The following is a 27,880-nucleotide window of genomic DNA, read 5'->3' as shown; positions in this document are numbered from 1 at the left end:
CTACCACCAACAGAAGACGCTTTCAGTCTGCATCTACTTCGCTCTGCTTATCAGCTGTTAATATGGAGACAAGCTGCTTACCCTTCTCCAACCTTACCTGATGCAACAGCATATGGCTTCGAACACAGCCCAGGTGGCACTGGTCTCCAGCCTCAAATGATGAGTTCCTGCTCCAGAGTTCTGGAGTCAGTCTGCTCCAGAGTTGTTAAATGACCTTGTGTGTGACTGTCAACCCAATACCTACCTGTGCAGTGTCATGTTCTTGCTTGGAGAGTGGCCAACCATGCACAGCAGTATGCACCTGTGAAGCCTTGGTGGATGGAGGGAACAAATCATGTTCAAATCCCTTTACCCTCTCTCTGCATTTTACAGTGATAATTCAGACTCAGATGCAGACTAGATATCAACATAATATGTAACAATAATGTTGACAGTTTCCTGGCATTTATCTTAGTAACTGATAATTTTGTTAGAAAGATTGCATTTGATGCCAAAAGTGGAGAGTTTGTACAAACAGTCATTATAGTCCTCAATATTTCTTTGAAATTAATTTTCAACAAAGTACATTGAAAAATTACCATTTAAAAATATTTATAGTATATAAGAATTTGGACCTCCCCCATTTACACAAATCCTGGAACCATCCTTGTGTGTTGTTGATATACTCATAAACAAATATAATTCCTTGTGACAATATAATATTTGAAACAATTTTTTCTCTTAATAAATATGAAATTAATCAAGTTAATGGTCATATGCCATGAGTACTGAATAATACCATTTTCAGGTATTTTCATGCATCTTCGACAAAATGTGATGAAAATGTGATTTACACTTAAGATAATACAATGTATTATATATGAATAATTGCAGCAGACTCGAGAGAAACTTTTTAATGCTTAATATTTGATACTTTTATATTATGCATGTGATGAGTGATGCTAAAATTATATGAAAAATATGAAAATTTGGATTTTTGGGGCAAAATTTGTAATAAAATTGGTTCTGTACTTACCATTTTCAGCCACATGTTCTTTTTTGTTATTGCATTTTATAGCCTATTGTCTTAGGATCACTTTTATGTATATCAAGGTATTGTAACATTAAAATTATAAAAACTATAGCCATTTTAGTAAATATTGCCAAATTCAGGGGTCAACGACCTAAATTGACCTATTTCTCAGAATGCCACCATTTCCCAGACTGGCATCATTGGTTTTCATGTACAGGGATAGTAGGTGGTCAATAATAACTACATTAGAAAATGTGGTACTGCTGGTGTGGGTATCTCCCTCTTTTGGTGGCCCCTGCTGCTCCACTATTTGCACACAGCCTTGACGTTTTAACATCCAGCATTCCCAGGACTTCCTCTTTTCAGCTCCACTCGTGGTACCTTCCTTTCAAATATGAAGACTTTTTGTTATTTTCCCTCCTTTTCATTCTTCTTCCTGTATTTTATTTTGTTCTCTCCCTTGTTCATTAGCTTCCCCAAGTGATCCATAGAGTTTGTAAGTTATAATAATTGATTCTTGGTTCTTCTATTGATCTATTCCTTTGTTTTTGTGTATATGGGAATTAACTGTTCTTGCAGTTAATTCCTGGCCACTCGGATATATGGAATCTCTTTGTCAGGACTCACTCACTGACCATGGTAATAGATATGTGGATTTCTTTGACCCTGTTGAGTGTAGAACATCATCTCCTGAGAATGGAGAAGGGTGTAGTTTCAAAAATAAAGAGCTCGTACTGCTCACTCATTCATCATTTAATTTATTTATTTATCTGCTTGCAGACTGCGAGCACGTCCCAAGAGTATTTCATATACTCCACGGTTATTAACATGTGTAAATCTCACGAGAATTAACCATACATACATGTTGTGATAGTTTGAAGATATAAAACTTTGATAACTCCTGAAATCCTGACACATTTTGCAAATTTCTCATAATCAGTGGCTTGACACCATTGTTGGAATTGCTTTTCCAGTTATTGTGGTTTTGTGGCAGCCATGTTGAGAAAGCCTGTGAAGTCAGCCTTTGAGTTCTTTATCTGCTCTGGTGTGCTATGGGATTCGCATATTGTCACCTCGAGGCCTGCTACTTCCATGGCATGGCGCGCCATATCTTCACTCATCACAAACGCAAAACCAAACTTTTCTTTTCCCACACTGTAGAACTCTCTGCCCGTCGCCACTACAGTCAGCAACAACCCCCCAGGCTTAAGTAGGTTCGCCAAATAAGTTACAGCATCTCGAAAATTCTTCTCATCTGTGCAAGCGACGTCCAGGCAGAAAGAGCTCATTATGCAATCAAAAGGAGCTCGATCGGTGTTCAGCGGTGGATCATGGCGGACATCGCAATGCATCACTGCTCGGACACGTTTCCGCAGCTTTGCAGCCTTTTCTTCCCAGGATACCCTGCAACAAAGACACAGAATATAATGTAAATGGGATGCAGGAAAGAGCAGTTCTACCCTATGCCTGTGCCAGGAAAAAGCCTGTGCCACAGGCCGACCCAATAGCAGAACCATATGCGTGAGGTTATGGGAAGGAGACGAGGCACATGTCATGCCATATCTGTTTCTGCGGGTCTCCTGGTTAGCTTTGGAGAAATCAGAGGAACTATCAGATAGTGGGGATGATGAGTCCTCTGTTCCCCCATGGTTCTGCCCATCTCGAACTGACATCGCGACACATTGCGACAAATTATTTTTCCACTTAACGCACGCCGCAATTTAGCTTAAGGCACGATCACTCACACCTCAGGTCCAATCCCACTCAACGACACCAGTGTAATGGTCGTCGCCTCTGGATAACTCCAAAAGGACGGCGAGTCTTCAAAGACCATGAACGCCCTCCGTGCTGCTCATCTCGGGTCTCACAGCTGAAATGTGATAAGCTGTAGAATCTCTTAACTTGAGCCGAATTTCAAAATTTAAATGACGGATTTGACCTCAGCAGCAGTTCCTCAGCAGCAGATATAAAACGAATTGGAGGTTCGTTCTGAGGAGAGAAAAGTGAGAGGAAAAGGGTGAGAGAAGTGAGAGGAAAAGAGGAGAGAGAAGTAAGAGCAGAGAGGAAAAGAAAGCGGGGTGAAAGAAAGTCAGGGAGGAAGAAGAGAAGTGAGCAAGAAGCGGGTGTAAGCGCGTAAAAGAGGAGAAGAAAGCGAGCGTGTGGTGCGCGTGTGGGTGTGAGCAGCGCCGACGGCGAGTGACGCGCGGGTCAGTCACCGACGGACTGTGTGGGTCACTGGACATCACCAGTTTCGTGAAGTGTGAGGAACTGCCCGTGTCGCAGCACCAGGGTCTAAACCCGCGACAGATGATCTCGGTGCCCTCCCAGACGTCGATTGGCATTCAAGGCTGTTCGCGAGAGGGTGCACGGCAAGGCTGGGTGCTGGCGACGGACGTGACACGCGCGCACACATTTCAGGACGTTTTCACTTCACGGACAACTACTCTATGGTGAGTGAGACGATTCCCCCCCCCTGCCCGCCCCCACCGAATGATCTGTTGGATACCCTTGTCTGTGTTGAGCTGTAATTAAGTCACCCCCCCCCAATAAGCATCTGCTCTTTGTCTCTTTCCTGGCATTTTGATTGATTTTTGCTTTGAAATTTATTCTTTATTTACCTCAGAAAATAAAAAAGTTTTTTTAATTATTTATTTTATTATTAATAAATCATTTGTCGATTTCCAACCTGTCCGTGTTTGTCCTTTCCTTCCATTGGTCTAGCATTGTCCGAACCGAGATGGACTGGGAGGTAATTACCACAGATTTGACCAAAAATAGTCGGCACGCACCAGCGGTTAAAACGCTCGGCCGCCCTAATTAAAATCTAATCGAGATAACATCGGTGCTTTGCCGAGGGCGCGCTACCCGCTCAGGTAACTACGTGACCACTCAGGTCAGACAGTGGACACTGGAACTCGTTGTTAACTGGGTGGTGTTCATGGTTCTAAAACAACCCACCGTACAGCAACGTTAATTGTGAGCGGTGGCCCCAGGTCCGGCTCTTCCGAAGACAACCGGGGATTAAACCCCCTGAGTGACAAGTTGGTTCCTCAGAACCCGTGGCCGCAACAATATATATATATATATATATATATATATATATATATATATATATATATATATATATATATATATATATATATATATATATATGCCACTCTCTCCCTCTCTCCCTGTTCCTTATGCATGGCCACAGCTTTTAATTTACAAACTCCAAACTCGGGGAACAAATACAACTTTGTGTTGGGGGTAACATGGGCTATCTTGCTGCGGCCTCACGTGAGGGTGTGGGGGGTGGAGGGGTGTAAATTCTCCATGTAAATGTGTACCATGTAGTGCCACCTGGTGGTGGTGGCAGCAGGTATTAGAATTTCCTTTTTTACTGAGGTTTTACCTTTTTTACTTTTTTACTGAGCAACACTGAGGTTAAAGCACTCTTCCAACGGGTAAATTTGTTCTCCTTCGGTTCTTCCCTCCACCCCCCTCCAAAAAAACAACAACAACAACAAAGGGGCCTGTCAAGGCCTGTCATTGTGCGTGAAACATTTCTAGCAGGAAGGTACATCAGGATGGATTGAGGATTGGGGGGGGGGCAAAGGAGGGGGAGCGGAACGTGAGGATGGGGAAAGGAGTGAGGGGGAAGGGGTTAAAGCATTCTATGCACGGGTGAATTTGTCTTCCTTTCCTTCTCCTTCTTGCCCAAATTTTTTGGCAAGCATGATGACTAATTGGTCCTTCAGCGAAGCTACAGGTGGGCTCTGCTTGTTTTTAATACGTATATAAGAGGCATGTATGCGATATGAACCTGGCTGAGCCATCGGTTCATATGAGAACATTTAACAGGCCAACAACTTTTTGATTTTCTCTTTTTATCCGATCATTCTTCCTCTTTCTTTTCTTATCACACCAGGGTATGGTAAAGTAGTAGTCCTATGTGTCATCCCAGTCTGCACATATAGGTTGAATGCAACTTATGAAATTTTTTTTTTTTTTTTTTTGGCTATGCATGCGCCGAGGACGATCGTTCAGAAATCGTTGATTCCACAAATACAGATCCAGATTATTCTTAAATGAAGTGACACTTGCAGTCTCAATAACTTCTGTTTTATTTTTTTTTCCATTCGAGCTCTCCTGTGAATACTTAATAAAGAGATTCCCCAATTGGGAAGCTGAAGCAGATGGCTGGTACACCACACACCAGGCTTGAATTTTTCTAAAAGCATGGTTGGATCTTTAATATCTGCAAGTGTGCAATGAAATGGAAGACCAAGAAGACCATAAACTCAATGAAGGGTCTTCACAGCATCAATACTTACTGGTTTCCCTCTATTTTGCAAACAAATTTGATGATATGATTCCAGTCGAAGGCATCTGGAGAAGCGTCGAGCCAGCATTGCAACTGCTGCCGGTTTTGCTCGATGTAATCGGACAGGTAGATCTCTTCGAAGTTCTCACAGGCGCTCAGGACCTGGTAGATGGTGGGACCCGATCCAATGTCCAGCAAACGCTGCCCACGTACACCTTGAACGACAAGGACGACGATACTTTCGAAAGACTACACCTGTGTAATCAACACTACACATCTGCTCGTCATACCATTTGGTCCAGTACCCTGTTTCCATTTGGCCCATCTTGTCTGCACAATATCAACATCACATTCATTCAATGTTTCAGTTTATTTACTTGATTTTATTGAGAGGGGATGGAGATTAGGAAGATGAGGACGATGGAGGACAGTGGGGCACACAGACATCACCAGGATGTTTATTTATTTAGTTTTTAAACACAGTAATTGGAGGGTGAGGAATGAATAAACACAGGCAGCACATTCACCTGTTGATAAGATCCTCTCCCAAACATCATAATCACGACACAGGTATACAATCACCTTTCCATACTTAAGCTACCTACCAGTCCTACCAATGCCCATATATCCCTCTCTCTCCAATGCTTACAAGTCCCTATCTAATTCTATTCTAAACCGTTCTACTGTTTCTGCTGCTCTACCTTTACATAGAGACTATTCCATACACTCTCTCCTGCCTATCCAGGTAGAACATTCCAAGCATTCACTCTCTCTAAGTGAAATTTCACCATCTAATGTCCAATCGCAATTCACGTAAAAGTACACTTACGTCTTGTAATGTTTTCGACCGGTGTGGTTTATCAGTTTGTGTACAAACTCCTCCACTAGTATTTAATGACTCTAGAAATGACAACAGAACTGAATTTCAATCAAAAACAAAGGCAGAACCGTTGCCATAACACCTGGCAATATTGATTTTTGAAATCCATGCTCGGTTTCCGTAAAAAAAATGTTTGTACAAATAATAAGTGTGACTTTGGAATTTGATCTGAGTGTACCTTCACTACCGTTGCCACTGTAGGGGGTTGATTATCTCGAAAAGGAACAAGCTGGTGCATGTGGGGGAAAAATTGAAATGCAAGTAAATCACACGATGCCTTACAATTCCACATCCCACAGATTGCCCAGCGGCAGCTGCTTTCCTCTCTGTTGATTTTGGATCAAAATATACTCCAACATTTGGTACATGTCATTCAATCCAGAGAAGTCTCATATTCTCATCCTGTCTCTCCAGAACGAAATCAACTATCAATTTACCTGATCAACCACAGAGCTTCAGTCTTTCAAACTTCTGGGACCTACCATCAGCGACGACCTCTTCATTGCAGACCATATATCAAGCCTGGTGGCTGGCATACAAAGCCAATCGCAGACCAACTTCCTCATTTCTTTGGAAATTATCACAGCTGATTAGGTCGAGGTTCAGAGGTCAATGGTGTTCTCGGCTCCCCTATGGCCTGGTGCTACCACTTCATACCTGTCTCTCTTGGATGCTGCAGAATCAATATCTTTCAAGGATATTTTGTTCAACTTGGAATGGAGTGAAGTGTGAAATATCCAGTGAAGTTCTCATTAAATAGAACTTGTAGCTCATGCAACTAAATTGGAACCAGGTACTTTCCCACTGATAGGAACATTTATAATATATTTATAATATTTATAATAAACTTGTGTTTATGTGTTTGTGTGTGTGGTTTTTTTTTTCTTTTCCTTTTTCTGTAACGATCCTTCCCACAGATTGGTTGGACAGCTTGCCTGACTCCAGCCACCCACCTCCAATGTGGTACCTTCTCAAAATCCTTCTTAAAGTCTGGGTATACTATGTCCACTGCCATTCCCTCATCCACCCAATCAGAAACTGCTTCACAGAATTCCAAAAGATTTGTTAGACAAGACCTACCTTTGGTCATCCCATGCTGATTCCCTTAATTCGTTTGAATTTATTTCAATGGTTCCTCATCTTCGTCCCTAATTAATGTCTCCAACACCTTCCCCACAACCGAAGTCAAACTAACAGGTCTATAGTTCCCCAATTCTTCTTTGGATCCTTTCTTTCATAACAATGTTACATTTACTACTCTCCAATCCTCCAGCTCCTGTTCTGACTCCAGTGAGCTATTAAAGATATCCATGAACATCTCACATACCTGCTCAGCCACATCCCTCAATACTCTCGGGTGTATATTATCTGGGACATCTGGCCCTGGAGCTTTATCTACTCTTAGATTTCCTTGCTGTTCCTTTACTTCCTCCACTCCAACCAGTATCTTCTGCAAAACCCCTTCTTCACCTCCTTCATAAATACTCTCAGCTATTGGCAATTCTTCTGACTGTTCTTGTGTAAATGTTGAAACAAAATACCTGTTTAATAAGCCTGCCATCTCACTTTCATCACTATCCACTCTCTCTCTATGCTATTTCTCAATGGGCCCACACTTGTCCGAACCTGTTCAATTGCCCTTATATACTTAAAGAATGCCCCCTTGACCGTGAGACCCATTAGACAGTCTTTAGACAATTTAATACTTAGACCTGTAACAACTGTTGAAACATATCCTTTAGACCATTTAGACCCTTTTCAAACACTTTAGACCCTTTGGACCTTTTAAAGTCAGGTCAGCCTTTAAGGTTATTGTCAGGTCAGGCCAGACCACATCTGTGACTTGCTACAGGTATCATGTAAACCTGTTTCATGGTTGGGTTGGCGGCGACTAAACAGTCTCCCCCACCATGTTTATTTGGTAAGGAGGGTGTATGATATGGACACCCAACAGGATGAAGAACAAAACCTGTTCTCCTTTGGCTCAGAAGGAGGAGCTCCTTGTGAGCCAATGACCATTCATATGTAGTGCCCAACTGTGTCTGCGGACGGCCTCCTGCAGTTGGGCTACTTTTTTTGGCTGAGTTTGGTCTCAGAATTTGCACTCTGACTACCGTAAACCCCTTCATTCCGCAAAACACAAAAACGCAAAGAAATCTGACAACCCACTCTGTGGGAGTACATCGTGTGGAGCTGCCCTCCGCAGGGCAGCTCACCAGATGACAGGATTGGGGCAAAGCCTTTGGGACCCCAACTCTTCGAAGAAAGGAGGAAAACCATGGGGTAACCTCTCCAGGTCAGATTGCGGTAGTGTGTGTCGGGGTGGTGCTGACATGTCGTCCACCAGAAGGTGGTCTCCTTGGGTTAACCTGAGGTGGTCCCTTCGGCTGGTGCCTGGAATGTCATCCCTAAGAGAGGATGATCACCTGTCTCTGTTATCATCTGAGCTCAAGCATTTGGACATCAGTATTGCAGCACTCTCTGAGGTTCGGAGACCGGATTGCGGGGAAATTATGGCAGGTTGTTACACCTACTATTGGTCTGGTCGCTCTCATGGTGACCTTGCCCAAGGAGTTGCTGTAGCTGTGTTCAATGAGCTGACTCCAATGATAATTGAGGTAACACTGGTCATATTATGAGACGAAGGATTCGTCACTCCTTGGGTGTCATTTCCCTGGTCTCTGCATATGTTCCGACAGAGGCGAGTGATCTCACTGCGAAGGACGCATTCCATGCCACTCGAGTCTGTGGTTGATCAGTGCCCCAGGCAGCCTGGTGTTGGCTCAGTGGTTAGGGTGGCGGCTTGGGATCCTAGGGTCCTGAGTTCAAGCCCCGTCGGCCGCTGAATTAATACACCAGGGGGTTGACTCAGCCTGTCATCCTTCCGAGGTCGGCGAAATGAGTACCAGTTCCAGTGTGTGTACTAGTAGAGGAGCACTGCATCAGCGACACAGTCACGCTTCAATAAATGATAGCTACCCCGGCAGCTAAGCTGCCATACGACCACCACCACCAACAGTGCCCCAGGCAAGATATTCTTCAAATCTTGGAGGAATTGAATGCATCAACTGGAATTGATAGGGATGGTAATGAGACGTGTGTTGGTCCCCATGGATCTGGAACTGTGAACCAGAATAGCATGAAGTTCCTTGACTTTGCAAGAAGTCATGGACTTAGGGTGGCTGGTTCATGGTTTCAGCACCCACAGGCTCAATGCTGGACTTGGTATTCCAACGCTGGTGGTGTGGCAAAGGAGATTTACCACGTGCTCATTGATGGTCTCTGGAGGATGATCCGGAACTGCAGGGTCGACTGGAGTGCTCAGTTCCTCAATACCAACCACAGGCTTGTTGTAGCAACTCTGAAGTTGCAGCTTAAATCTGGGAGAATGGTCCCATTCCAGCTGAGGGTGGATGTTGGCAAGCTCAAGGATGAGAGGGTAGCTGTGGAACTTGCCAACAGGTTGAGTGGGGATTTGGAGGACCTGGGTACGTTGGGGAATCCTGAAGAGTTGTGGAGTGCCTTCAAGACCACCATCCTTGATGTTGCCGGTGGATGTCCTGGAACTCACTATAGGGTGAAGAAGATTTTTGTCTCTCAAGGGACACTGGATACCATTGACCAGAGTCGCAGGGCCAGGCTGAGTGGCAGAACTGAACTGTTCAGGGAGCTGAGGCGTGAAACTGCACATGCGCTAACGGTGGACAAGGAGGTGTGTGTGTGAGGAATCTGTGAGAGGGTCAAGCATAACCTGTGGTCAAGTGATTTTCGTCCTGCTAACAGGGGAATTTGTGTAATGCTTTCCTCCAAGCCCATCCCTCGGTGTACTGCACTTGGAGCAGAGGGTGGTGGGCTCTTGACAGAAGAGTCCGAAGTGAAGGCCTGCTGGGCCGGTTACTTTGAACAGCTGTACCAGGCTGATCCACCAGCTGTCGAGTTGGATGTCCGTGGTGTTGCTATCCATATTGCTGATCCTCCAATCAACTGTGGTCCACCTTCGCTTGTGGAAACACGGGCTGCGCTGAACCGGTAGAAATGGGGTAAAGCTCCTGGGATCTGTGGCATCCATGCTGAACTTCTCACAGCTGATGGAAATGCTGTACTTGTGTCGTTGCATGAAGTTCTGTGCTCTGCCTGGAACACAGGCATCATCCCGACTGCCTGGAAGAGGGGCCTTGTTGTTCCTCTCTGGAAAGGGAAAGTTGATCACCAGGACTGCAACAACTACCGACGGATGACGCTGCTCTCAGTGCCGGGCAAAGTCTTTGCTCGGATAATTCTCGATAGGGTTCGCCACCATCTGCTTGAGCACCAGCGTCCAGAGCAGTCAAGCTTTACACCAAAGAGGTCAACAATTGACCGTATCCTTGCTCTTCGGGTCCTCACCCGAATGCAGACGAGAGTTTCGGCAGGGGCTGCTTGCAGCTTATGTTGATCTCTGTAAAGCGTTCGATTCAGTGAATCGGGATGTCCTCTGGAGGATTCTTGTTCTTCGTGCGTTGCCACCAAAACTGATCAATCGGATGTCTGAAATCTACTCTGGCACTGAGAGTGCTGTGAGATGTGGTAATACCATCTCTGACTTATTTCCAGTTGTTACTGGAGTTCGTCAGGGGTGTGCACTGGCCCCCACACTTTTCAGCACTTGCATGGACTGGATTCTGGGGAGGATGTCGGAGACATCAAGCTGCGGTGCATCGTTTGGGAATGTCAAGATCTCGGACCTTGATTTCACAGATGATGGAGTCATCTTTGCGGAGACTCTGGATATGCTTTTTGGGGCCCTCGAGGTGAGGAATGAGTAGTCGGAGCTCCTGGGGTTATGGGTTTCCTGGGTCAAAACTAAGATCCAGGCTTTCAATGACATCTTTGATGCTGCTTTCTTGTCTGTACCTGTTTGTGGCGAGGAAGTTGAGGTCACAGAGAGATCCACTTACCTTGGCAGTGATATTCATGTCTCTGCTGGCTGTGAGCCAGAGGTCAATGCACGTCTGGGTCAGTCCTGTGAGTCAGGGTTTCACTGGATCATGGGGTGTGGCGCTGCCATTACCTGTGCGGGAGGTCGAAAGTCAGAGTCTTTAGGTCCTTGGAGCTTTCAGTCTTGCTTTACAGATGTTAGACTTGGACTCTGACCAGGGATTTAAGATGGTGACCTAATTCCTTTGGTACCAGGTCTCTTCGGAGAATCCTTGGCCATCGCTGGTTGGATTTTGTGTCCAACGAGCGGTTGCTGAGAGAGACTCGGATGAGATTTGTTACCTGCATCGTTCGTGAGTGTCAGCTGTGGCTGTATGGACATGTGGCTCTTTTTGTGACGCTGATCCTGCTCACCAGATTCTCTCAGCGAGGGAGTCTCGTGAACGGAGGAGGCCAATGGGCTGACCACGTGCCTTGTGGTTGCAGCAGGTTGATCAGCATCTGAAGAAGATGGGGATGGGCCAGGCATCTGCCTGTGGGATGGCCAGACAGAGGCCCCTGGATTTCCGGCAAAAACGTGGACGCAGCGACGTGCTACTCCGGTGCAAGCTCCCATACCTGACCTGACCTGACCTTTTAAGACTCTTTCAACTCCTTGACCCTTTAGACCACTTTGACCCCTTGACCCTTTTGACCTTTTTTGGACTTTACACCCTCTTTAGACACTTTAGACTCCTTCGACCCGATATACCCCTTCGACCAATCAGACCTGTAACTACCGCTCAAACATACCATTAAAACCTTTAACCTTTTCAGACCTTTACGACCCTTTGGATGTGACAAGAACTAATTGATCAGATTTTCGTGTAGATCCAGATCTGTATCCTAGCCCGGCAGATATGTGAAATATTCTGGTAGTTTTGTGCCTTTGATGATACAAGCATGAAATTTGGTACACAGTTATAGCATACCCTTAGGAAACATTTTGGATATAGGGACATTCCAGATTACCTCTAGGGTCAAAATGGTGGCCATTTTACAAAATGGCTGCCACGAATAACAAATTCTGCCTACAAGGTCAGCAAAGTCATATGTGCTTGGTGCAAAACGCAATGTAGTGAGTATAATATGATTATTATCAACTAGTATGCACATACTTCATTATCTACTTCATATTTGACTAAAAAATGCATCTACGGTGGTCTATGAGGGACACAGATAACAGTTTACCATCGCAATAATGCATGGCTGGAACAAGAGCTCTGCAATATGATCATGCATGTGAATGTTACCTGAATATTGTTTCTGGAAATATAAATAGATCAAAAATCAAATTTGGTGAAAGGAACTTAGACTCCATGAATATTTCCATTATTAATTACATACTAGTAGCTGGCAATGTCGCGATTAAATGCATAAATTTGCGAAATCGATATTGATGTACTCACTGTATTAATTTTCATGATTGCATAATATAAATGTTCAAACTACAATGGTGTGTTCATATTGATTTGGGTTTAACATGGTCCTGTCCAGCGCAAAGAAATAATGTATGGTGGCCTCTTGGGGACATCGAGTGACAATCATCCAAGATCCCCATTGTGTATATATTGTTGCGGTTGAGGAAATTCGCAAACCACCATTCAGGTCCCGTAGGTGAGATATCTCTGTAAGTACATGTGTAGTTAGCCCCAAACCCGTTGTTTAGAGGGAATAAATGTGATTCATTCGGGCTGCGACCCTTTAAGATAGCCGTTTTTCTGTTCTATCTTTATTTTGAACCAACCACGTCTCAACCGCCATCACACAACAACCACCAACCGCAACGCCGCTTCACAACAACAACAACGCCAACAGCCACGACCTTCACCGTCACAACTCGCTCCCGCAAACATCGCATCACCGCCATTCCAAACGTCGCCATGGCCATGGACCAGCACTTTAAACCCTCCACCACCTTCGCCTCCCCTTCTGCGGCCATTCCCGCACCGCTTGTGGGCACCGAGCGTCAGGCTGTCCTGGCCTCGTGTGGGACGCGCGCCGAGCCATGGGTGCAAATAGCGGCCTTTCCGAGGAGAAGTCGGATCAGGAATGATACACGCCCACTTCTGATCCGTCCAATCAGCAAGCGCGGGGCGGTTTGGCCCCGCCTCCAGGCGCGTCGGAGTAAAATCGATATATGCAAATTCGAGGATCAGGGGAGGCTCACGCCCCTTTTTCTCCATCCAATGGCCGAGCGTGGCTCCACCCCCGAGCTCGTTCTGATCCAGAAATTTGCATATGGGTTCTCCTGCCGTACTATAAAGCGCCGAGCGCGGGGCGAATTTAGTCAGAGTTTTTAAGTTGGAGAGAAGGTTGGAGGCAGTGAGTTGGAGTCAGGAAGGTCGAGGCAGTCAAGTCAGGTCTGGAGAGTGGCAGTCTGTCGGGGTTCAGAGTCAAGTCGGGGAGCTGCAGAGAGAGGAAGCCTGGAGCCTGGAGCGCGGTCGAGGTGATTTGCTGCAGTCGGCTGAGGCGAATTGTGGAGGGGACCGGATACCTCAGATCCGAGGCAAGGAAGACGGCGGTCGGCGACGAGGTCGCAGTGGAGTCGCTCGTCGCGGGACCCAAGCAAGCCAGCTATCCTCTTTCCCCAGAGCATCAACAATTCCCCCCTTCCCCCCCCACGCTGAGATAGTGCTAAAAGGGGGCCCCGTTCCCACCCCACACCAAGCAGTGCCAACGAAACCTGCAAAGGAGCGCGGAGTCGAGGCACCGCCGCCACATTTGCGGCTCATCACAAGACACGGGTAGGATCCACCTGGTCTCGCAGCCCACAGGCCCCGTCTGTCCCCTTGTATTTGAGGGTGGCCCTTTTCTTTTGCTTTTGAGTAAATGTGTTGTCGGCGCCGTCTGTAAAGTAAAACTGTGTAAGTGTTGCCGTGTGCTCGCGTAGTCGGTAGTAGATCTGCATTGTTGTGTTTCTTTTGTAACATCTGCTTTTGGTGCATAATTGTTGTAATTGTATATGTGTGCTTTCCGTGTGCCGCGGAATAAATGTGCCTCATGTTGAACTGTTTTTCCCGTTTCGCTTCATCTTTTCTTTAATTGAATCTCCATCTTGCTTCACGTAAAGGGTTGGTAGTGGGCTTAATACGCCCGATAATTAATCGGAACTGTCGAGGTCGACGATAACACCGCTCGGTTATCCCGATAGTACGGAACGGGTCGCTTAAGTGGCCCGTGTCCGGAGTCGACCTGCGGCGAGGTGCGATCGCCCGGTCTACCCACCGTGTGGGTACTTAGGTAGGTCGAATTTGCCGAACAACCCTATCCTACACGGGGGGCCGATTGGCACGATCGTGGTGAGGCCGAAAGGCCCACCCGTGACTAGTTCCCGGCGTTAGTCCGAGAGGGTCACGACAGAATTGTCCGTCCGGTGGGCGACGTGCCGCGATTCGAGTTACGTGGCCGCTCGCACGCCGGCGGGCACGAATTCGCAACAATATGCATCTCCTCTGGGCTGGGGTTCGTAGTTGAAAACATTTTAACTCTGCTATTTTGTGTTCAGGTGATAACTCCACTGTAGTGTACCCAAAGACTAATCCCCTGCTTGGTGGTGGTTCTTCCCAATTTTACAGTGACTGATTGGTGGTGGTTCAAGACAATGGCCAAGCATTTCAAACTATTAGACCCCCAGCAGCGAGGGCCAAGTACATCTGTTATATCAATTAACCAGACAGACTGGAACCTATGTGTGCTGTGTCAGATGGACACCACTGAGCCTCTTCATTGTCCAGCTGACTCCAAGCGAAGCACAGGAGGGTCTGGATACCAGACTCTGGCAGACAACCCCCTCAGGTTCAGTGAGATCGACTGCTTGCCAAAATCTCTCGACATGTCCCGCTTGGACGATGGTGAGGGTATTGAGTCCACCTTCCAGCACCACAGGGCTAAGTGGCATGATTCGTGCAGACTACAATACAACAAAACTCAATTGATTCGGGCAGAGAAGAGGAAAACAACCAGTGGGGATACCGAAGGCGTGACACGAAAGTATACCCGTCAGAGTGTGGACTGCACAGAGTCACTGCTCGAAACGTGTTTCTTTTGTGACAAGCCAGCAGGTAACGAGTCTTTGCGCAAAGCTTCTACCTTTGACCTGGACAGATGAGTCAGGAAATGTGCTCTGAAACTAGAAGACAAGCCACTTATTGCTAAACTGAGTGCTGGAGATATGATGGCACAAGATGCCCTGTACCATGTGAAGTGTCTGGTTTCCCTCTATAACAAAGCAAGGGACACAAATAGAACCTTGGATGACCAGGATGATATCAATCATGGCATAGCTCTCGGAGAACTGTCGATGATGCCCGCATGGACGCTCTTGTGGCACCAGTGTTCAAGCTGGCAGACCTAACAAGTCTGTACAACAACCGGCTGAAACAGCTTGGAACAGTCTTGACTGGACGTGTTCACTCGACCAAACTCAAGCACCGGATCATGACATATTTTCCGGACATGGAGGAGCACAAGCCTGGCCGAGATGTTCTGCTAGCTTTCAACGAGGACATCGGATCAGCCCTTCACAAGGCCTGTGAACACGATGCTGATAGTGATGGTGTTCATCTTGCTCGAGCCGCGAACATAGTCCGAAGAGACATGTTGAAGATGAAGACAGCCTTTCGTGGTTCATTTGACGTTCTCTGCCAAGAACAATCCGTGCCAAGTTCTCTCGTGGCACTAGTTGCTATTATCCTGAATGGTCCCACGATCCAAGAGCAGTCAAGCCACTCATCTGTATCAACACCCACTCTTACAATCTCACAGCTCCTCATGTTCAACAGCTACGCACGCCGCCGACAGAGTACGAGTATTGAGTCTACCAAGCACGGCCACAATCGGGAGACCCCCGTGCCTGTGTACCTGGGAATGCTGATGCACACAAAGACTCGCAAACGAGACCTGGTTGACACTCTGTTCCACTTGGGTCTCTCCGTCTCCTATGATAGGGTGCTGAGCATCTCCACGGACTTGGGGAACAGTATCTGCCGCTTCTTCCAGCAGGAGGGTGCAGTTTGCCCACCTGAACTGAAGAGTGGTCTGTTTACGACTGGTGCAGTGGATAACATCGACCACAATCCCAGCTCGACTAGTGCTCAAGACTCGTTCCACGGCACTGGCATCTCGCTGTTCCAGCACCCGAATAGTGAAGTGCGTGGAGTTCAACGGCTGCGGGTAGTAGTCTCAGATGATCTCAGTAGCCTCACTGGATGCGACACCGTTTCAAGCTTCGGAGGCAGGGGGAAGAAAAAAGCATGGGAAACCTGGAAAGCCTGTGATGAGGTCACTGATGTCACTGCAGCATTCTGTGCCTTGGCTGCCATGCCAACTCCTTCAGCCGTAGATGACCACATGGATGCACTGGAGCGTTTTGTTGTTGTGCTCTATGATCGCACCAGTAGCCAGGAACATGTCAATGAGTGTCGCAAGCATCTGTTCACCCGGAATGGCAGATCAATAGATGCTCTCCCACCAACTCGTGAAGCCCTGAAACAGCACATCAAGAGAGCTACCTACCAAGCCGCCTACTGTTGGGGCCAGATGATGGTGTCCACACCAGAGCTCCCATCGCCCAGTGACTGGGGGTGGGTTCACACCGATAATGGCTGGGACATGTACTGGACAACCCTCCTAGAGGCAACTACTAAGGTGTGGCTGCAAAAAGGGATGCAGAGGACAGTGCAAGTGTGTCAAGGCTGCACTCCAGTGCACAGCTCTATGTCACTGTGGTGGGGAATGTACAAGAGAGTAGAACTGGGACAAGAGAGATCACAGATGATAATTATGTAACATGTACACATGTATCCATGCATCACAGTAGACTCTGTTACCTGGATCTAGAGGTTCCACTGTATAATTTTGACTCTGTAAGTTGATGTTAGGATCAAACAGAAGCACTTCCTCTGAGTTCAAGAGTGTTAAATGAACAACAGTCATTCCATGGTGCTTGATAACAGTTTTTTGAAGAGTTTGTTGTAGAAAACCATCCAAAAGTGCAAAAATGCACCAAAAAATGACCAAATAAATGGTTTATTCACGCTTTGTCACCTTTATTTGCTATTTCTTATTTGCTAGAATCTATATTTAGTTAAATAAAGCCACTGGTATGTTTCTTAAATATAGTTGTATCCACATGTATCCTCCTTGTACAACACAAAATCGGCTATTTTGTAAAATGGCCGCCATTTTGGCTCTGGGAAGAATCTGGAATGTCCCTATATCCAAAAATCTTTGTAAGATACTGTCCTAGCAGTGTGCCAAATTTCATGCTTGTATCACCAAAGGCACATTTTTTTCACATATCTGCCGGACTATCCGAGAATTTATTACTTACGAAAATCGAAGATTTTTCAAGTCTATTGGTCAGTCGATTCTGTTATTCTGCCTGTCTGCTCGTATGTTTGTTTGTTTGTTTGCCAATGACCTTCAGACCACAATTTTTAACCGATCTTCATGAAACTCTACCAAGTTGTAGAGGAGGTCTCAACTGAGAAGCCTCTTGATTTTGATGTCTTTTTTTTCAAAGGTTATGTTGAAGTCAAATTTCTAAAATCCTAAATTTTCATCCCATTGACTTGAAATTTGAAGACGATTCGCAGATCAGATTCCTGAATTCAACCACCAATTGTTTTTTTTTTTATTTCAACATAGGCCAAAAGGTCAACATAGGCCGAATTTCTAAAATTGTCAATTTTCATCCGATTGACTTGGGATTGTAAGAGGAGTTGCATATTTGGTCGTTGAATTCAACCACCAATGCTTTTTCGAGATCAAATTTGTTTTATGGATTCCGCAAGTATCATGCTATGCAAGACATCTTTCTTGTTCAATGATTCTTCACCTTTGAGAGATAAGGCCAAGAATGACATACAGCACGATATTTCAAACAGTTGTGGACGGATTTTGACAAAACTTGATGGATGAGTTTTTGTAGGTGACGATAACAAGCTGATTAGATTTTGGTTCATGCCCGGATACGGATCCGGTCTATAAGTGTGATACAAAATGTAAAGTCTTCATCCAGGTGGAGGTATGCACTCTATAAAATTTTGTTCTAGTTCTTGTATCCAGCCACAAAGTATTCAACTCAATAAATCAGCCACTAAACCTTGAACCTACATCAGTTTAACATCTATGAAAAATATTGACATAAACACAGTTCTCGACGGTCCAACCTTGTGAGAAAACCTTGTGATAAAAGCGAATGACACACTCCATCATAGCGCCCAAATGTCCCTCAAAGTTGGTGTAATACATCTTGTTGTAGTCCTTCGCATTGAAATACTTGTGATAGTCTTGCCCTGGTTTTCGAATTGGAAACAAGTCTTTTCCCTTCTCCACAACCTCCTCATGGCTCTCCATCTTCACCACTTCGGATGTGCATAAAACGACTTCACTTATATTGTGTCATTCAACTTCGTATTTGTTCTTGTTCTTAGCACAAGGAGCCACAAGGCTAAAAACGTAACTGGTTGTGGATCTGGGGGAGGGGAGTGGATCAGCGCCGACCTATCCACCAGCCCCCCCCCCCTCCCCACATTCCCATGTCCCTGATATACCAGCAAATATAGAACATGGACATGAGGCCACAAAACAGCTGAGATTGTGCCGCTGTTGAGCAAAGGAAACTTCTGGAGGGAGGAAGCCCATTATCTTGGTCGTCCTTCTTCCAATCCCCGATACCCCCACCCACAAATCTCCCTACCCCCCTAATCCCCTTCCACCATCCTTAACCTTCAAATTTCAGAGGAACTTTTTCTGAAGATATTTTGGTCACTACTCCCATTGGTTGTGATCCACTTGAGTGGGTTTCAGAATGTGGAATAGAGTCCTCGCAAGATAAAGCTAAGAATGATATCCCAGGGCATGAAGCATCCACCTTTATTTGTTTATATAGCATCATGTTTCGAGGACCAAGTTGTGTGTTTTTTGTCCTTTTCTGCTCTGGTATCACTCGTCAACCAGCAACCTCCAATTGTGTGAAACTGTCCATTTTCAAGACAATATCGACTCGGCCAACTTTTCCACAATTACCACGGAGGTGATATTTTGAGGCTTTCAGTTGCTCCTCAAAACGTTTTCCTTTTCTGTGTCCCCCACCACCACTGCGATGCCTCATGCAGGGGGAATACTCTTCCCAATAGCCATGATCTCCTTGTTTTGGCTCGTTTGCTCTTCTATTCAACTGTAGCTGAGTCTGCATTGTGTTTTGGGCCAAATGGCACCTCTTCAGCTTTTTGCTTTGGTGTGGAGTTCTGTCTCGCAGTGAGGTTCACATCCTCCACCTCGTTGGAGAAGGTGCAGTCTTTATTCCTTTTGGCACACGTTCCTTCAATGTTACCTTTTGAGGGGTCCGTGTCATTTTCGTGTTTTGTTTTCTTTCTTGTCCTCATTGTTGTGCATTTTCTGCTTCACAGACAGTCCCCCAAGTATCCTTGACTGTTCATCAGGGGGTTAGGAATGGTACTCTAGGGAGTTGTGCTGAGAAGGTAAATTGGCAAAACCCCCGCGTTTAGTAATTTACCTCCTTTTTTAACTTCTTCTTCTCGTGGACCATGATATCTTCAAGGTTGACTTTGAAATCCCACAAGCTTTGCTGTTGTTCATTTGCACTGCTTGGATTGGCAAATCAGGATGCTCGTTAGAAAAGCAGAGTGTAGCTGTGGAACATACAACTATATCAGACAGTTGTTTTTTTTCGTCTTGTTAAGTAAGTAATTATTTATAATCCTGAGAAGTTAAAAAAAAAAAACCCAAATTTAATTAGTTACTCAGTTAACGGAGGATGAGGTAGAACCATTTGTTAAGGGATTGAGTCGATGCTTATATGTTTAAATATAGACAAGTTTAAATTGGAATTAGATAGGTACCTGGAAGTATTAGAGATGGAGGGGTATGGAGATATTGGCAGGACTTTTAGGTAGCTTTAGCATTGATTGGAGATAGTGTGCATATGTACGGATTGTTGTTGGTGGGGGTCTCATCAAGGGGTATTGTGTGGTTGATGTTGTATGTTTTTTTTTACCCAAGCCTATACTCCCTCCACTGGAAAGAAAGAAAAAAAATCTATAAAAACTACAAAAAAAATCCACCAAAAAGGACAGTTTTTTTTTTTTAAGGTTTTGCATTTTTCGTATTTTGATCTTGCGTTGATAAATTGGTTTGGTGTTGATGTGGAGCAAGCAAGGTGTGCTGAAAGGCCTCCCCCTGTGTCTAATTTCCTTGTGATGAGTCGGTGAGCCGAGTTCCACTCCGTATTTTAAAACATCGAGTAGCCATTCCAATTTTGGACACTGTGCAGCATCAGCAGAGAGATTGGCTTTCACTTGACGTGAGAGATTGGCATGCCATTCAAATTCTGGCGTTGATGCCAACAGTTGGAGCCAAAGACTGTTCATACGTTGAGCAATGTAACCGTTGGCGCAGCGCTCCAGGAACTTTCATCTTCTTTCCCAAGGTTCACTTCCCCCCACCATTCCCCTTCAAATTATGGACCCACTGATGGGACGCTGTACTCTATACATTCCTTCCAGTTTGTTTCACAAATTGAATGAGGACTTGCAGAGTCAAGGACACTTATAGTCCAACATGCCGAGCAAATCCTGCAGTCCTTGGTAACCATTCGCGATATTTCCTAATAGTGGGGCAACTTAGCATAACAATAGTGCATTTTATGAGGAAAGCACGAAATTTGGCACACTAGTAGCCTATCATATTATGAACAGATTTGGATATTGGGCCATCTCAAATTCAGCCGCTGATGGCTATGGCAGCCATTTTCCACTGCCATCAAAAATTTTGAGATGGCCCAATATCCAAATCTGTTCATAATATGTTAGGCTAGTAGTGTGCCAAATTTGGTGCTTTCCTCACAAAATGCACTATTGTTATGCTATATTTAGCTGTTGCCCCACTATAACGGTTGAATAATGTAATGCATATCACCTAAGAGAATGGTGTACGTTGCCTCGCTCGTATAACCTGGTGTAATGACGACCCGGTCTGTGTAAATATAGGTTTGTAGTGAAATAGTAACCAGACTCGGTAATGTAATGGTAAGAACGTCTGCTCCGAGTCTGGGAGGTTGGTGGTTTGAACCCCATCTGAGTCATAACAAAGACTCTAACAATGGTCAGTGCTGCTTCCTTGCTTGATAGTGAGCATTTCAAAAGGTTCGAGCAAGGTTAAACAACCGTAGGTTGGTAATGATGTTTGATGATGGGCCTTATAGCCTCCTCCTGTGTTAAAGTTCCTTGCAAGGGAAATCATATATTATTCATGATTCAGCGTCATTGTATACAATGTCACCTTGTCCATTTTGGAGAACTTCACAAAAATTGGACAAATTCCAATGATTGGATGAACTTCCCTTATTTATTGATTTATTGATTGATTGTTTCCCTATGTGGTTGTCATCAACAGAACTTACCTTGCTCCAACACCTATATGTATTCACCTTCCAGTGTTGGAGACAAGGAGAGCTGAAACTGGTGTGCAATTTTAAACCTTCGAGACATGTGGCTAGTGCTTTAGAGTTTAGACTGAATAATTTTTATTTTGCCTGTGTCTAATATGGAGCTAAAATGTATGAATTAATAAGGATATAAATATATTCATTGTGGAATATAGTTTATGATATCATTTGTTGGATTTGTAAACATTTGAACGTTTGTGACAATGTTGCCACCAGAATGTGGGTGTGGGTGAGTGGCTTGCAAAGTGGTTGCTGCGGAATGACTGGCTTGGAAAGTGATAACAAGCTGCTTGCTAACGGAAGACACCTCTGATTACAAGGTGCATGTTACCACCAGGTTGGGAAAAGGAGGAGGGCTCAGCTTGGACTTTCCCCATTGATTACTACGTCTGTCAATCGCTCAACGTTGTGACGTCACTGTGAACACAGCCATTCAGCGTCACAGTGGTCACTTGTTTTCAACCCCTACAGGGAGAACTTTATCTGAGACAATGGCAGTGACAGTGAAGCAACACGAAGCCTGGAGACCAAAGCGTTTCAAATTTCTCAAATTACCTGCATGTGAATCGACTTTGCCTCATTTGAAGTTTCCGCAGAGAATGTCCCAAACAACCTGCGCATCGACGACCATTGATCCTGCTGCTGTTATGAAGTGATACCTGTCTGACCACAAGTCACCAGATGGGCCCGTCCATCGAGAGGTTGTCAGAAAGGAAGCAATATTCGAGTTACTTCAATGAGAATTTTGGAAGCAATCTTCTGCTTCGTTTTGTGTTGTCTTTCCATGTTCCATCAAAATTAATTTGCGTCTACATTGACTGAAATTTACCATTGATTGCTGTTTTTTTGCATTAACTTACAGTGTCCTCTGTGAAGGATCGGCAAGTTATCGCTTCTACGCTGGAACAAATTACAAATTCCTGCGCTAACCCACAAGGAACACTGCATCGATGGCACAGCTGTGCCCCTAGCAATTGATGCTACCTGAAAGCAAGGCCTGCATACGGAAGAAGGAGACTTGCTGCAAAGGTCCCGACCATCAGTGGACACCTGCCATGTATCCAACCTGTTCAGGCATCCACTTTTACGGTAAACTAGAGGGCTACGATCGGAGATTGCTGATGGTTCCTGGTATTGCCAACTCAGAATATTAGCTAATTGGTAGCACTTGAAATTCTGCTTCATAATGAAAATAAACGTTTTTTTTTTGTTTTGTTTTTTTTCCAAAATGTGGGACACCATGGACACCAAAACGAAAAAATACACACGCTCTGCTAATGCCTCTCTCCAGGAGCAGGAATAATAATAAAAAAATTAAATAATGGAAGAATAAAATAATTGGAAATTGGAAAATATTTAAATAATTGAAAAAAAGGAATAGCGAAGAAATAATAATTTTTAAAATTTAATAATTTTACATCTTTATTATAATGGAGCAAACATAGTGATTTATATTTGTGACCAAAACGTTTTCTTTTTCTTCAAATTTCAACGAATTCTGCCATGTTGTTTATATATGTATATATTACATATATATATATATATATATATATATATATATATATATATATATATATATATATATATATATATATCTTCTTCTTTCGGCTGCTCCCATTCGGGGTCGCCACAGCGGATCATCCGTATGATCAGCATAGTGATTTTGGCACATGTTTTACGCCGGATGCCCTTCCTGACGCAACCCTGGTCGCCTCTTGCGACACAGGGATCTGGTACACCTATTTTTAACCGGGGTATACACCGGCCCAGTACACTGGTACTCATTTCGCCGACCTCGGGAGGATGACAGGCTGAGTCAACCCCCTGGTGTATTAATTCAGTGGCTCAACGGGGCTTAAACTCAGGACCTTTTGGATCCTAAGCCGCTGCCCTAACCACTGCGCCAACACCAGACATACATACATACATACATACATACATACATACATACATACATACATACATACATACATACATACATACATACATACATATATATATATATATATATATATATATATATATATATATATATATATATATATATATATATATATATAACCTCAGAAGCACATTTGCGACTGACCCAGTATTCATCAGCGCAAATAATTTTTTTTTTGTTACTTTGACTTGACTGATCGAGATCGAGATATGGGCAAAAGAAAATATATGACGTAAAAACCAGGCCAGAAGTCCAAGTGAAGCGGTCTAATTGGGGCATGTCTACACTGTATGGCTGGCAGTTTTACTTTCCCGTCCAGTTTTTGATATTGTGTCGTCTTTGCCGTCCAGCTCCAACTGTTAATTAAAAAATAAATATAAATTTGTGTCCAGTTCCTTTTTATTTTTACGCTTATTTATACGTGTGGGTTCTGACTTCTGATTTATACTACAGTCGACCACCCGTGAACCCGTTGGGTTCCTGTTGTGACAGCGGTTGATAAAAAAAAATCATTAAAAAAAAAGATAGCTCCAGCGAACTATACCGCTGAGATTGTTTGCATTGATCAAATACTCCCGAAGAGAACTTGACTGAATCGGGAATTGATTTTTTAATATTTTTTTTCGTTGCCCGATTTGAATGAAACTTGATACTGCACACCGCAGGATAATGGTGAGTAAGGTGGCCCTAAATTTTTTGCGCTATCATGTGCCGTTTTGGCTGTATTTCGGGAACATACATACATACATACATACAAACATATATACAAGATGAGAGTTTTAGTAATACACGAGATGACCCGTGAACCCGTTGGGTTCCCGTTGACAGTGGTTGATGAAAAAAATCATTTCAAGAAAAAAAGAAAAAAAAGATAGCTCCAGTGAACTATACTGCTGAGGTTGTTTTCATTGATCAAATAATCCCCAGAGTACTTGACTGAATTGGGAATTGATTTTTTAATAATTTTTTTCGTTGCCCAATTTTAATGAAACTTGATACTGCACACCGCAGGCGAATGGTGAGTAAGGTGGCCCTAATATTTTTGCGCGATCGTGCACTGTTTTGGCTGTATTTCGGGAACATACAAACATCTATACAAGATGAGAGTTTTAGGAATATAATATATGGAAGATGAACACAGAAGTATTAGATAAAAATGGTGATGTTTATTTTATGCTTAAAAATAAATCGTTCTTGTCTGAAGTAAATGTTTGAGATTTTTTAATGAATCATTTCAAGGAAGAAAAAAATATCGCTCCAGCGAATTATACTGTTGAGGTTGTTTGCATTGATCAAATACTCCCGAAGAGTACTTGACTGAATCGGGAATTGATTTTTTAATAATTTTTTCGCTGCCCGATTTTAATGAAACTTGATACTGCACACTGCAGAAGAATGCTGAGTCAGGTGGGCCGAAATTTTTTTCGCTGTCGTGTACCGTTTTGGCTGTATTTCAGGAACATACATACATACATACATACATACATACATACATACATACATACATACATACAAACATATATACAAGATGAGAGTTTTAGTAATATACGACATGACCCGTGGACCCGTTGGGTTTCCGTTGACAGGGGTTGATGAAAAAAATCATTTCAAGAAAAAAAGAAAAAAAGATAGCTCCAGTGAACTATACTGCTGAGGTTGTTTTCATTGATCAAATAATCCCCAGAGTACTTGACTGAATCGGGAATTGATCTTTTCATAATTTTTTTTGTTGCCCGATTTGAACGAAACTTGATATTGTGTGTCAATGTGAAAAAAAATCAGAGAAAAGAAAGTCAAAGAAATTATGGTGCGTAATCTTCCAAATACAATTTTATTTATTAATGAACATGGAAGTATTAGATCAAAATGGCGATGTTTATTTTCTGCTTAAAAATAAATCGTTCTTTGTCTGAACTAAATGCTTGAGATTTTTTTAATAAATCATTCAAGGAAAATAAAAATATCGCTCCAGCGAACTATACCACTGAGATTGTTTGCATTGATCAAATACTCCGGAAGAGTGCTTGACTGATTCGGGAATTGATTTTTTAATAATTTTTTCGCTGCCTGATTTTAATGAAACTTGATACTGCACACCGCAGAAGAATGCTGAGTAAGGTGGGCCGAAAATTTTTACGCTACCGTGTACCGTTTTGGCTGTATTTCGGGAACATACATACATACATACATACATACATACATACATACATACATACATACAAACATATATACAAGATGAAAGTTTTAGTAATATACGAGATGACCCGTGAACCCGTTGGTTTCCCGTTGACAGTGGTTGATGAAAAAAATCATTTCAAGAAAAAAAGATAGCTCCAGTGAACTACACCGCTGAGGTTGTTTTCATTGATTAAATAATCCCCAGAGTACTTGACTGAATCGGAATTGATTTTTTTATAATTTTTTTTGTTGCCCAATTTGAACGAAACTTAATACTGTACACCGCAGGAAAATTCTGAGTAAGGTGGGCCGAAAATTTTTGCGCTGTTGTGTACAATTTTGACTGTATTTCGGGAATATACATACATACATACATACATACATACATACATACAAGATGAGAGTTTTAGTAATACTAGTGCGTGCCCGTAACAAAAAAAAATAAAAAATAAAATAATAAATATTCAAACCGCGAGCAACAAACAACAACCACACAGGCCGTTTCTTCGCTCTCGCGTGCCCGCACGTGCGTGGCCCGGAAGTTGGCATATTATTCGCAGTTACGATTATTCGCAATTTAGTTTTAATACCCAATTATTCAATTAGCGCCAATGTATTTTACCTTTTCGCAATGTCGTGGCAAGGAAAAACAAAAAGAGAAGAGAAGAGAGAAAAATGTATTTACTTCCTGGTTCGGAGCACACCAGCACTCTGATGTTACCGAAATTTATGCACCTTCTAATATGAAAATGATCATAACTTGCGGCATTGTGTTTATCTATAAATGCGCATAAGAAATCGAGAAATTATTAGAATACACGAAGTCATCATTATCCGGAAGCCCGTACGTTGTAACCTGTAATGGGGAATGCGGCTGAGGTTCCCTTCCCCATCGGCCACGCCCACGCAACAACGTGTCTTGTCATTGGTTTGGTAAATAAATGGCTATAACTTGGGAAGCACTTGTCCGATTAATATCAAACCTTGAAAAGGCACATCCTCAGGTCCCCAGAAATATAACTGGCAAGTTTCAATTAGATCGGACCAGTGGTTGTCAAGAAACAGCAGTCACAGACACACACACACACACACACACACACACACACACACACACACACACACACACACACACACACACACACACACACACACACACACACACACACACACACACACAGATTGCTGGAAATATAGATCGATAATATATCGATAAAAGATATATATATATATATATATATATATATATATATTGTTGTGGTTACCAAATTCGCAAACCACCATTCAGGTCCCTTAGGTGAGGTATCTCGGTAAGTACATGTGTAGTTAGGCCCAAACCCGTTGTCTAGTGGGAATACATGTCATTTATGCGTGCTGCGACTCTTCAGGATAGCCGTTTTTCTTTTGCTATCTTTATTTTGGACCAACCGCCATGATTACCACCACAACCACAACATCAACCACCAACCACAACGCCGCTTCACCACAACCGCCACGACCTTCCCGTCACACCTCGCAACCGTCGCATCGCCACCGTTCTTGCCCCGCCTGTGGGTACCGGTGTTGGACTCGTGCAGGGCGCGCGCCGAACAGCGTGTACAAAATCACGGATTTTGTGCTTCAAAAACGGATCAAAAACGACACACGCCCACTTTTTGCCGTCCAATCGGTGAGCGAGGGGCGAATTGGCCCCGCCCCCAGGGCGATCGATATATGCAAATTTATGGATCAAAAAGCCTTCGCGCCCACTTTTTCTCGGGCCAATGGGGAGCGAGGTGAAAGGTCGAAGGGAGGGGGTCAAAGATGAGAGGGCGAAGCTACGGGGCTGATAAAAGGACCGTGTTCGTCAGTCCAGAAAGTCCAGAGGCGGAGAGTAGGAGAGTCCAGAGGCGGAGAGTAGGAGAGTCCAGAGGCGGAGAGTAGGAGAGTAGGAGAGTCGGAAACAGAGAGTCAAGACTTCGCGGGCGGTGGAAGGAGCTGGTCGTCGTGTGCGTTGGAGTCGGAACGGAGCTGTGGAGAGGCGGCGAGGGCGGACGAGGGGGTGCTCGCGTCGGGAGCTGCACCCCAGGGAGGCCGACAGCGCGACCTGGCCGAGGTGGAGACGCTCGTCGCGGGATAATAAAAATCCTCTATAC

General features: G+C 44.1%; 1 protein-coding gene across 1 annotated transcript; it reads right to left on the bottom strand.

Moving 5' to 3' along the window:
- Nucleotides 1-1,754: 1,754 nt before the first annotated feature.
- LOC147010121 (nicotinamide N-methyltransferase-like) lies at nucleotides 1,755-18,660 on the bottom strand. Its single transcript, XM_085862294.1, has 3 exons — nucleotides 18,330-18,660; nucleotides 5,329-5,533; nucleotides 1,755-2,416 (listed from the first exon to the last, which is right to left on the bottom strand). Exons 1-3 carry the CDS (start codon nucleotides 18,514-18,516, stop codon nucleotides 1,987-1,989), a joined length of 822 nt encoding a protein of 273 aa, XP_085718420.1. The 5' UTR covers nucleotides 18,517-18,660; the 3' UTR covers nucleotides 1,755-1,986.
- Nucleotides 18,661-27,880: the final 9,220 nt, after the last annotated feature.

The sequence above is a fragment of the Eptatretus burgeri genome, chromosome 17 (genome assembly GCF_056783735.1).
Source record: "Eptatretus burgeri isolate ZD-2024b chromosome 17, Ebu_testis_v1, whole genome shotgun sequence".
In the NCBI taxonomy this organism is placed as follows: Eukaryota; Metazoa; Chordata; class Myxini; order Myxiniformes; family Myxinidae; genus Eptatretus; species Eptatretus burgeri.
The sequence above is the reverse complement of the archived record's forward strand: the minus strand, read 5'-3'. Positions and strand labels throughout refer to the sequence as shown.